We start from the raw sequence: 13,457 nt of genomic DNA, 5'->3' as shown, positions 1-13,457 counted from the left end.
TTCGTTGGAGAGAACAATAAAATTTTATTTCGAAAACAATTGCGCAAAATGGTGGATTGCATATGAATTGAGTGAAATCCGCATCCGATCTGCAGACGTATGGATTGGATTTCGATCGAGTCCAATCCGTATATGATCCGCAGATGTATGGATTGAATTTGCATTGAATAAGGCAATCCGTGGATTGCCTTGGATTGAAAAATTATAATCCGTAAAATCATCGATAGCATTTGAATTTAAATTTTCCATTCCGTAAAATCCGATTCGCAAACACACTTAGTTGCAAGGACCATGTTCTGCCAACAATGGGCCTTGGACTGCACAGTACTGCTCCAACCCGGGAGAGTTCGATTTGAACATCGCACGACAGGAGCATAGAAGCCCACAAATAATTTGCGATCAACGACAACAGTGCTGCTCCAATTTCGAACATTATTTCTATAATGGATTATTACCTGAGGTCGTAAGGGCCGACTATAATGATGGAATCTTCATCTACAAGGCACATACAATGGCCACACGTCAAACAATTTGTCCACATTTGGAAATCTAAAAAAATTCATAATCTTAATTTTTGGCGGCACCATTTACAGTGATACCAAATTAACCTCCCATTTTGGTTGCACCTCCTCACAATAATAACACACGACGTGGGGACGATTTCTGCTGTCGAAGGAGATGTTATAACACATCCTGCAATGATAAATTATCTTTATACTTCAGCCATGGTCCAATGCGAACAGTGACCAGAAGTTGTAGTTCACAGTAAGCAAACGATCTCCACTATCTGTTGTCTCACGCCGACGGCCGAAATGCGTGTTCCTTCAACTGAGAACAACCGATGATGGCAAAATCGTATGCAAAGGGGCATCATAAATAAACGGCCACCCGTACTGTAATTCTAGTTTGACAAGGTATGCATTCCAGTTTCTATGAGTTGAACAGACAATATGCTCTGTAACCATGGCGGGGGAAATGGGTGGGAACGTTAATTTCATTGACACATAATAATGGGTTTATGCAAGTGCCTTTCTATCGGAGAGTAGAAAATAGTTTACCCGGCATTAACAATAGCGTAGGCAGAATAATTTAATTTCCCTTTTAATTTATGACGAAAACAACCAGTAGCCGCCTTCATAAGGCAAATGCCCTCTGTGTTTGATTTCGCATCCATGGCCGTCACCATCATTACAGGTGTAGAAATTAAAATGTTTTTCACATCCTCAGCGGCAATGGGAATTTAATTGCACTGGGAAAAAAACCTTTCGACCTATTAGTTTAAGTTAATAGTTGGACAGTACATGCACATTATAAAGTTTGGTTCAAAATTGTTCTTCCAGTTCATTACATAATTTTGTATTTACAAAATCAGATGTTTCCTAGTACTGCAGCGGTCTTGGTTCACAGTAATGATGGACATTCATATTTCCTATTGTTGCAGGTACTGTAAGGTTGTGTGTTGTACTAATGCGAACAAGTATTTGTTACTAAATACTAATTGACAACTGAGACAGAGGAACAATTTAGGTCAGTCGCCATGCATAAATTTGTACCATTTTAATGCAAACAACCACAATTGGGGCTACGTTCATATCAGAATTTGGCCCACTCAAATTCCATTATGTCTTCGTAAAGAATGTCGTCATGTGCAACAAACTTGGAACCTCCAATAATTGCTGCCATGAGGATTTATTTTTCAATGTTCCACGCACTAATGCTATGGGGAAAGTTGATAATGTTTTCAAATAGTCGGGACAGCCATGGTCCTAATATTGGCAGTCAATTTTTTTTTTTCGCAACTAACCCCTGCTGCTGTCATCTCTTCCCCTGCATGTTAATCGAAGACAAATGGACTACAATCCGCATGCTTGTGGGTGTCGCTCAGGAACTTCATCAGCTACCTGCCAGTGCGTATGGACAAAGGAGACAAGAGCCACAGGGTCGCCTGAGTATTTTAGGGGCTGCCGCAGGGCATTCCACACAGGGTCAGAAGCAATGAAGGACATTACCGAGACAAGTGCAACATTGAAACATGCTGATGCTAGTATGAGGAAAAGAAATGTTGCAAGGATGTTGTTTCCTCAGCGTATAGTGCAAGCAAATGAAGGGTATGCTGTATCCCGTGGCCACGTCCATGGCAATTATGTGCATGAACAGTCCATTATCATTGACGAACCGAAAATGAATTCAATAACCACTTGGTCAACAGGTGATTGTTCTGTTTCAAACAAAAGGAGGCAACTAATTACAGACGCTGAAGTTGTACGACTTGTTTCTATGATCAATACAGACAATACAACAACCAATTGCCATGCTTCAGCTAATCACTTATCCACACCTGCCAAGACAATGGCGTATCCAACCTCATGGGCATCAGACAAAGGGTGGGAAACAGATTATGATTCGGCAGATGAGACCGTTTATTTAGCAGACATCACTGCCGATGATCATGAATTGGAGTGGTGTTGGACTGGATATGAGGAGGAGTTATTTCAAATCGAAAGAGACAGGAAAAAGGGGGCTAGTAATGCGGATGGCTTTTTATTTGACAATGGCCCCGACAATCGAATGGTGATGACGCTGGGACAACGGTTCGAAGATGATTTTCAGTTTAGAAGAGCCATAGAAGTTCTAGCAATTCGGGATGGTATAAAACTTTGCATAATGCATAACTCAAGTAGCTATGTCAGCTGTGAATGTTCGGACTTGGACTGTGATTGGAAACTCACTGGAGTCAAAGAGCACACAAGCAATGTATTTGTCATATCAGATTTAACTCCAGAACACACGTGCAAAAAACGTTGGTTAAAATTGCAGTGGGGGACAAAGTGGATTGCAGCAAAGTTCCTCCATATCTGGAAGGTTCATGTTGGCCAGGAGATCAGCGTATTAGCGAATGAAATTGCTGCTACTTATGGCATGAAATGCCCTCTTTGGAAGTTGAACGCAGTGGACAGCACGGCAACAAAGTGGCTTAGAACAGACCACGCACACGGATATGCACAGCTTATACAGTATAAACACGAGATGGAGGATATAAATGACCGCAATATCGTTATCATAGAAACAACAACAGATCATCCGTTGAGCCCGGAGGTGTTCAACCGTATGTTTGTTTTCTTGTATGACACTGCATATGCATTTAAGACAAGATGTCGAAAACTCATAACAATTGATGGGTGGGAGATTGATGGTCCTTACAAGAGTGTGATGCTGGTTGCAGTGTGTCGTGATGGGAATGATGCTGTGCTCCCTATTGCATTTTGCGAGGTTCAAGAAGAGAACTTGGATTCATGGGCCTTTTTCCTTACGAATTTAACCTACGGACTTCGCTTCGAACGTGGAGAAGGGTTGTGCATATTGGCCGATGGGGATAACGGTGTTGATGAGGCTGTTGAAGAATTCCTCCCATATGCTGTGTATAGGCAGTGTTGTTTCAGCCTCTACGGTAGAATGGTTGGAAAATTTCCGGATGTCGGAGTTCATTCAGCATTTTGGGGTGCATGTCGGAGCACAGACAGGAAAAACTTCATATACCATATGTCTATCATAGAAACGGTAAATATAGAATGCCATAATTGGCTGAAGGACACTGACACCAAAACGTGGGCACTGTTTTCCATGCCACAATGGGTGAAGAGCACAGAAGTTACCAAAAGTTCCAGTGAACAACTTAGAATTTGGTTGAGCAAGTTCTTGGACTTGAATGTGGCACAAAGATATACGACAATAACCCGAACAATTGCTGAAATGTTTCAGAGACGATATTTGGCTGGCTGGGAATGGGTTTATGACAAAATCACACCTACGGCAAGACAACAAATTATACATAATGTGTTTCAAAGTGATGGATGGAATGTTGATGTGCCTTCCAACAATGCAGTGTCTTTTGTAAGTCGGCATGGATTTGTCTTTGAAGTTAACAGGGAACTTATGACTTGCTCTTGCAGATTATGGCAATTGTCTGGAATTCCTTGCGAGCATGCTTGCCGATGCATTCACAGTTGGGCCGACAAACTCGACAAATATGTACATAGGCTATGGTCAGTCGATGAATATAGATCCGCCTATGGACCAGGAATGCAAATGCTTCGAGAAATAACGCATTGGGAATGGCAGACAAAAGCTAATGTTTTGCCGCCAATGAAGAACTCTACCAATTCATCGGGAAGTAATGAAGCAAATTGTCACTCCAAGGTAACAACCCTTAACGACTTATTCCCTTATTAAACTATATGATAGTTTTTTACATATCATACAATGTGTTCGTCACATTGAAATTTCATTGTGTCCCCCCATACTACGGTATCTTCTCCATCCAACCACGGCCTCAGTCACGTTTTTTGGATGACGATTTGCTGGACGGTCGGAATAGCAACACCTGTACAAGTGAAGACACAATCAGTAAGATAATGATATTAATTTTTTCCTCCATTCCTTCCTTCCAAAACACTAATTTGTCGCTTTCAATGTAGGCCTTTAGGTGCGACCTCACCAGGCGGAGATCAATCCGAGCATCCGGACTTCCGTATGTATGTCCCCACGTGCATCGTTAAATTTTGATGTCCTATGTTTTGTAACTATTTTCAATGTCACATTTAAGACCAAATATGGATCAAATGTGCAGTTTTTACTCACCTTTCGGGATAACTTGTCTTACCTACATCGCTTGCTCGCTGCGTATGGAGATGTTTTCATTCCCGTAAAAACCATTGCTATTTGCAATTCCATATAATAAAGTATATCTTATTCACGTGTCGCATTATTGTCTCTATTGCCGCTTATTAGTAAAACTACAAATCGTTACGTAAATGTGGCGACACCTTTGGGGTTTTCCACATGTTTCCTACAATTTTTCAGCATGTAGGGATCTTCCTATATATGATAATATTTCACAAACCTGTTGCATCAAACCCATTCACGAAATGTAATTGTTGACTTTCCATGTAATTTGTCACTTTCCTGCTGGACAATGGAAATTCATATCTTAGCAAATGCATCAAACATTCCATGTAATTATCTCTGCCGGCATATCTATGTTTTCGTTGCTGTAAGCATTGCCCAATTCAATAGCCACGGTCTTTAATTAGTCGTATTTGCTGCACCTAGAGGCAAGTACTACTTTATACGCAACCAACACAACCTGACCTTATCTGTTGTGGCCCACGGCACCATGTAATTAACAACACCCACAAATTTACTTTCCAACCTGATTTTACATCATTTGACAGCAAATTTCTATCGTAATATGGAGATAAGTGATGATAATACTTTATTTATGAAGATAGTCCATAATTGCTCGACTAAAACTACAAAGTAGTTTTTTCTCAAGGGCCAACAAAGTTAATAAGGTCCATTTGCTATTGTATACATGTTTCTTTATTTGACTTTGCGTTTTCAAGCCCATAATTTCACTAACACAGAAATATTTTATTTCACATAAGGTCCATTCTTCATTGTAGTTCATTGAATTTTATGAACTTACATTACCTTTTAAAAAACCTTCACTTACAAGATAATACCGCCTATTATAATTGAGGGTCCAGCAAAAATACATGCATTAAAACAAATATTGCAAGTTAATTCAACTGCATCACCATGTTGACAACCATTATCCCACAAACTCAAATTCCCACTATCAATATCAGTACCAACCTACTAACGTTGAAATTTGAGTTATTCATGTCAATTATGCTACCACGAAGCAATCAAAACACAAGCTATGATGGTTTCTTTCTTCGTTAATAACCAGGCTATCAACTCCAACTCATACACTTAAAATGGTAATAGATTTACCCTCGAATATGGCAGAACGTTAAACGCCTTCATATCCAGTTCCTATGAAGGCCTCACGATGGATTGGAACTAACCAAAGCCCAAATTAACATGTACCAATTTTTCCTTTTTCCAATTGAATATTGCATTAATATGCTTCGGTACCGATGTAAAGCATGTCCTTATACTGTCGTCATCTTCTTTCTTCAAACTAATTAACTCTAACATGTAATTTCATTCCTGTAAATTTACTTTAATCTCATAGCATACATTACATTATTTATTTTTAATCTCATCGCATACATTACATTTCCAGTGTCCGATTGATATTTCCAGTTTATCGCCTCCGCGGGGGGGGGGGGGTGCATCTATCACTATACTACTTAATCAGCCCTTCATTCTTCTCATCCGCCGCCAATATCGTTCATCTTTGTTCTTTACCACATGTTCTTGTTCATTTAAAATCGATATGTTGGTCCACATCCCCCTCCACACGAAGGTTCACTTTTACGGGTGTTCGCGTCTCAGATTTTGCGGATTGCACATCAATCCATATTTAATCCACAATTTTACAGATTTAAATGTGTTCAATCAAATCAAATCCACTGATTACTTAAACTGAATCGAAATCCATTTCATATTTTTTCGGATCGGATGCAAATTAGACCCAATCCATATGTAATCCATAGTTTGCCGGATTGATTTGTAGATGCAATTTTTTTTTTCATCAAATCTATGCAGTATTTATATAAAAAAATATCTCATTCATATTGTTTTTTTAAATTAATTTTTCTAATGCAAAATTTACTTTACTATCAGTTAAAATCATAATTGAACAACATATTAATTCATATTAATCTACGATAATACATTCATAATTTCCAATTTTAACACACCGATATACAAATTTTCATTCGTTTTGATCAGTACATCAAATGTAACTAAAATTAACAATTTCTAAGTTCAAACTTCAAAGTTTCGGTGTAACAGCAACTATTTATGAAACTCGAGATGCTTCAAAACAAAGTAAGCAATTAAATTTTATTTCTTTAACTGCTGAAGTGAAATAATTATGCCTTGTGCATGCTGTCGGGGATAGCTTCGGTGTTATATGCCAAAATTTTTTGTCTTGCTTTTTATTTCTTAATGTTTACGAAGCTATATTTACTTATTTATTTATTTTTTTCAAATTGTTATCGAATAAGATATAATATTGTGTTACTTTACCTATATCTAAATTTTACATTTTTTTGTACAGTACTCACTACCATTGCTATATTTTTTAGTTTTATATTTTTATTTCAATATATACTATTTCTCCTGATTTCACGAAATTTTCCGCATTTACTGACTTAAATCCTTTTCCAATCCATCTAATACGGATTTTTTTTTTTATTTGGGTCTTTTCTGTAACAAACTATAAAACTCATAGTTTTTATTACTTATAATAAACAATTTATACTGTCAACAAAAATACTTAAAATAGAGTGTCGAAGATATTTTTTTCTTTCTTTTTTCCTCTTTTAATTGATCTGTCATCTCAAAAATACCTCCATTTCTTAGTTGATGATTTACTATTTTCCAAATTATTATTATTACGCAAATTATCATCGTCGTTGTCATTATTATAATATTAAGCATTATTAGTTTTATTATTATTGTTGGTGTTATTCAAATTTAGAAATGACATGGCCTATTATATAAACTCTAACGATAAAATTATAATTACATATTATTCAGGTTAAAGGGGAATTTTCCCCTTTTTTCCCCACCACTTACTTTTTCAATGCATTGCCTGATTATTTTTTATTAGTATTATTATTATTATTATTATTATTTTTATTACATGCTACATAACTTTTCTTCACATTTTTTTATATGGTTTTCATTTACTCAACTCAAACGCATTTTTTCCTTATCGAATTATACACTAACTCAACTGTTAATTCAGGCCAGGCTACTTTTAAGATTAGAGTTGATATTTCGCATTTTTTTTCCCACCAAGTACGCAATTCATTACCTTAAATCGACTTCCAATTGATTTCGTCACTGTTTTCGAACATTTCAAATCATTATAACCCCAACCCATACTTGCACGCTTCCAACTTCTTGTTTTTAACCAATACTTGCATGCACCCCTTTTTCTCTTGTTTTACATGCGTTACTTTAAGATCTTCCAACCCACTACAGGAGTTTTTTTGGTCAAAAAGTGATTCCCTGCAGTGTTACCGGCACATTACCTTTATCTCAGGTTACTCCCTTGCGTCTGTGTGTCTCTTCTGCAGCCAACAGATGAAATCTAACGGTGCCCATGCTACAAGACAAACGACTTGGGTACGAAACCCCTGACGCAAAGTAGCTGCGGCCTGAAAAAGATATGTTATATGCATGTTTATAAATGTGTAAATAAATTTTATTCAATATTATATTCAATTCAATCTTTACATTCTTATAGCAGCTTAACAATGAGATTTAATTACTAAACACATATAACTGTTTTTAAAATTCACAACATTTTAAAAAATAAAATTTTACCAAATATTTAAGTGATTTCTTCCCAACTGATTATTTCTACAAAAACTACAACATTACCAAACATGCCTTTTTTATATGTTTAGCAATGTTTTAAATTGTCAAATGATCACTTATTTAACAATGTTGCAATCAAGAAGCCTTTGGTAAATTCTCTCTAAAGTCATTAGCAAATAATTAGATATTATATTGATTTATAAAGGTAACTTAAAGCAGCTTTTCCAAACTTGATTATTTGAAAATCAATTTGTTTTAAGGTACACAGCAAAATTGTCCTCTATAAATATTTATTCTTTCAAAAATACCCTCATACAACAATTAATTAATACATAAAATTTTATAAATTAAAAGTAAAATTAAAAATGACTGCCGGAATATAGTCTCAGCGTCGTCACCGGTGATATTTTTGTGGCGCCAGCCAAGAGAAAGTTGTCTTTCAGTGATAAATCTAATAGCAATGAACTTGAAATTTCACAATGAACGTGATGGTAGTGGTCTCTTTAGCAAAAATAATTTGGTGGAGTAAATGCCACCCAAAGGTTGTGGCAATATAAGGCCATCATCTAACGGTGGTGAGGTGACTTGCACCACCACCTCCATTAGATAGAACAACTCTCGTAGATTCTATTCATGTAGAGATTAATTAAAAATTACCTTATTTTAATGGCAAGGTTATGTTGTCGCCACTTATTTAGGAGACCTTTCCACCATCACCATTTTTTATTTTTTTAAAAAAAATTATTTATTTATTTTATTATTTATTTTATTATTATTATTATTGTTGTTGTTGTTGTTGTTGTTGTTGTTGTTGTTGCCGATGATATGGATATAGTTGCGTAGATCATAAAATTTTGAATCTAACGTTGCTGTATATGTCATTAAAGAACAATTTTACTGACTGTTGCCGGCAGCGGAAAGTTTAAACTCCAATCAATTATATTTTTATCATAAATATTATTTATTAGTTAACATTTAATATTGACTTTTTTTTTTGGGGAAAGATAACATTAAGTTATAAATTATCTTATTAATTGACATTTAATGCGTTAATGATAAATAGAAAGTTGAAATAATTACAAATTTATTTTTTATAATTATAAAAATAATTATTTATAATTATAATTATAAAAATAATTACAAAATTTTGGGATTTAATAAAAATCCCCTAAATTATTAAAATTTTGGGATTTATTTTTTAATAAATAAATTCAGTTATTTTAATAAAATTTTACAAAATTATAACTTTTAATAAATAAATTCAGTCATTTTTATTAAAATTTTGCAAAATTATAATTTTTTTAATAAAAATAACTATTAAAATTTTGTAAAATCTAAATTAAATAAAAATCAGCTAAGCACCTTTGTTTGTGATTTATTTTTTTATTAAATTTAGGAGTATTTTTATAATTATAATTTTCTTATTTTTCAAAGTTTTTGCAAAATAAAATGGTCTTTTAATTTATTTAGGGGTAAAATTATCATTTCATTTAAATTATTTAACGCTGTTAGCTAAAAAGTGGCTAGTTGATACAAATTTAAAATTAAAAGTGATGCAGAGAACATGTTAGAATTTTTTTACGGTTGGATGAACATAAGTAAAAAAAGAGGTGGTGCAATGATAATTTCTCAATTATTTATAATGATAAACTTGTAATCAAATTATTCATAAAGACGAGTCTTTCAAAATCTATCCCAAAATAGATTGGTTGCAGAAAAGTTGTTTATCACCTTTGATTTTACAAAGCACTTGCCTAATGGAAACCCAGGAATTTACGAAGGTAGATAGCAAAGAAGCTTATCTACACCTTTAGATGAAGACCCATGCGATAGAACTTAAGTACGGTTTCCCTCACATGCAAGGCTTCTTTGGATTCATCATCACGTGCATCTTATACCACTTCGTGGGAACTAAATTCGTGTTGGGAAAAGACCTTTAAGTTAAATTCTCTCACACCACACGGTCAGAAATCACTAGACCTATAAGTTTAAGCTTTAAGATCAGAGTTAACCACTTGGGCTTAGCCCAAGTGGCTAGAGCCACTCCTTCACAAATGTAAGGGAGGGGATTCGAACCTCCGCAGATGCATTGCAGGGGTTTAATTTAAAATGTTCTTTCTTAGAGCCCAGAGCTTGAGTGAAGACAGTCTTTCTCCCACGATGGGAGTTTGACGTCCCTCGAATATTTGAGAGGCTTAAAAATCTAAGCAGTGCCATATTATGAGAGTTTGACGTCCCTCGAATATTTGAGAGGCTTAAAAATCTAAGCGGTGCCATATCAATATTAATGTCAACAGGACTCAGTATATATATATGATTGTATATATCAGTTATACTCTCATGTAATATAAGTTATAATTTAAATTAAAATTTGAACAATAGTCTCATGCCATAAAAAAAAAAAAAGCTTTAAGATCAGAGTTCAAACAACAACATTATTTTGTCTAAATTGATAGTGGGCTTGTTTTCAAATTCACGTACCAAGTCTACCGTGTAGTGTGGGTAACTGAACCCACAATTTGGGCCAGAGATTTGACAAGGAGATCACGGGGTGGCTGCTAAGGGCTAAGATGGACTGATGGAGAGCCGAGAGCTCGCAAACGAGTGGCGTGAAGATAGGGTGATAAATGAATGATGATGAGCTGTAGACAATCAGACATGCAATACCCTTTTTGAAGCTGTAACATGAGGTCTTCCGTCTTTGGATTATTTGTTGTGGTCCACTTTTTCTTTTTTTTTAACTACGTAAAACTATTGCTTAAAATTACAACTCATATTATATTGAGAATATAAATTCATATAATATGATAATACAACTTATATTTACAAATCAAATAATTAATGTGACTAATTTATATCAATTCTTATAAAATATTGTTTAAATTTTTATCATCACAAATATTCGAGAGATGTCAACTCCTCGCATAAGAGAAAACTGCCTCCACTCAATTATTAATAACTGAGCAATGAATAAATCCCTCCCATAATGCATTTATGGGGTCGAACAGCTAGCTGCACTTACATAGGTGAGGGGGGCCGAGTGGTGATGGTAGCTACTTGGTGTTACATAAATTTGGATTTAGAACCAAACCCATGGAGATGGAGTTGAATTGTGCAGGGCGGGCCACTGACTCGCAAACAGAAAGTCTGGTTCCCAGTCAAAACACTTATCCCAGGTGAGGTTTAGACCTATGTGACTGTGATATCTGCCAACTGTCTGCTTCACAGGGAAAGAGATTTTTTTTTTTTTCCCCGAAAGAGTGGGGAAGCGATGTTCAAATGAACTGCAGAATGGAGGTAAAAATAAATATCGGGTGATAATGAGTGCAAAAAGCTTAGTTAGTTGAGGCAATGCAATAAAGGAAGATAGAGAGAGATGCATGTGTTCTGAGGCAGAGAAAACACAGAGTGAATAGTCCTTTTGAGGCTTGAGTCCTGAGCCCTGACCCCTCCCTGAGACTGCGTGTGCGCACTTCCCCTGCTGATACTGCTTTTCCTGGCAACTTATTAAACTTTCAATTAAAAAAATAAAAAAAGGGGTAAAAAGTGCTTTTATTTGCAAGCAAACAAATCCAAACCCTTTGACCAATGGTCTTTCACTTGCACTGCTATTAGTGTCATAACCTTCTCACTCAACCTATTTAATTGACACAGTTCTTGTTCTGCAAAAGAAAGAATTCAGAAAAACGATAACAAATTTCAGGTCCCTTTTTTATTCTTGAATTCCGGCTTGTAGAGTTGTAGTAAAAAGCTCCACAAGATAACAGAGCATCAGCTAGCAGAATTTATTACATATTGACATGTTATTTAATTAATGGCTACATTCTCCTTTAATAAAGTTGGTTTATCAATTTTTCATGGGCGATTTGATCACACGAGATATACATAATACTATATATAAATAAATAAATAATTAATTAAATATATATAAAGAAATATTCTAATCTGAAATTTTAAAATACGGAAACATGAGAAAATGCATAAACCGTGTAGTTTAAGCGCTTTAAGTTTTAAACTTTTAAAACCCTTCAGTTTTAAAATTTTTCCGGACATTTCCCACACTTTATGATTTCAGACCAGAAAACTATATATATATATATATTGAATAAAAAAGCACATCAAATCTGTAATCGGTGAACCCAGAAAGCTCAGATCAGAAAATATGTGCAAAAGTCCACTGAAATATCATTTGCTGCAACTTGAAAAAGAAATGACATGTAGATCATTCTCTTATCTCACTACACTAAATAATAGGTGGAAATTAATGTATACTGAACAGTGCAGATCATTTATCATACATACTTAAAGTTCATTTATGGTTTGCTATTCTTGTATGTTGCATAACTGGTGGTTGAAAATGCAGCCTTATGGAGTAAGTTTATAACCATAAATTTTCTATCTTGGCTTGGAACCTGTTCCATGAAAGACTTTCTATTGAAGACAATCTTCATCTTAGATGTATGTACATTATTTCTGCTCGCCACCTCTGTACAACTATGGAGTGCGACGAAACTATTAGCCATCTCTTTTGTCAATTGCCATTTTGCTAAAGTATTTTGGGATTGGCTGTCATTATTGTTTAACACACGTTTCCCACCACTTGGCAATGTTTGCGATCTTTGAGAGTTTATTTTAAGCATACATTGATGTCTTCTCTTGAGATTTTGTACGATATTTGGAAGGCTATGAATAAGCTAAAAAGTTTGAAAATATTCAACCTTCAATTGCACGTATAAAGCATTAGTGTTTGGGTCATATATGTCACTTGAGTAAACTATATTCAAGGTTTTGTAAGTCTTCATAACCCTTTCTTATTTATAATGTCCTTCGTCTCAGCAATTCTCTCCTCACTTTTCTAAAGATTTTTATAATTCTATAGCATCCTCCAGTTTTTTTATTGGGTTAAAGTTAATGCTAATAATTTTTTTTAATGAAATTTAGGTCCAACTTCTTATGATGCTATTTATAGAGGTTCTCATTGAATTTTTTTGAGGTGTTTTGTTATGTCAATTAGGAATCAAACTTTGTTTTATGCATAACTTTATGTTACTATTGAATTTGCTTACTAATATAAGGGTTGGACATTCGTTGTGGCTAGAATGTGATTTGATGGATGTTTATTCTTACCTGAAAAGTGACATATTTTTTTTTCA

At 34.9% G+C, this 13,457-nt stretch overlaps 1 protein-coding gene across 1 annotated transcript; it reads left to right on the top strand.

The window, feature by feature from the left end:
* Positions 1-1,439: 1,439 nt before the first annotated feature.
* On the top strand, positions 1,440-4,663 carry LOC127898927 (uncharacterized). Its single transcript, XM_052431459.1, has 2 exons — positions 1,440-1,527; positions 1,845-4,663. Exon 2 carries the CDS (start codon positions 1,849-1,851, stop codon positions 4,228-4,230), a length of 2,382 nt encoding a protein of 793 aa, XP_052287419.1. The 5' UTR covers positions 1,440-1,527; positions 1,845-1,848; the 3' UTR covers positions 4,231-4,663.
* The last annotated feature ends 8,794 nt before the right edge of the window (positions 4,664-13,457 follow it).

This window comes from Citrus sinensis, chromosome 7 (assembly GCF_022201045.2).
Source record: "Citrus sinensis cultivar Valencia sweet orange chromosome 7, DVS_A1.0, whole genome shotgun sequence".
Taxonomy (NCBI): domain Eukaryota; kingdom Viridiplantae; phylum Streptophyta; class Magnoliopsida; order Sapindales; family Rutaceae; genus Citrus; species Citrus sinensis.
The sequence above is the reverse complement of the archived record's forward strand: the minus strand, read 5'-3'. Positions and strand labels throughout refer to the sequence as shown.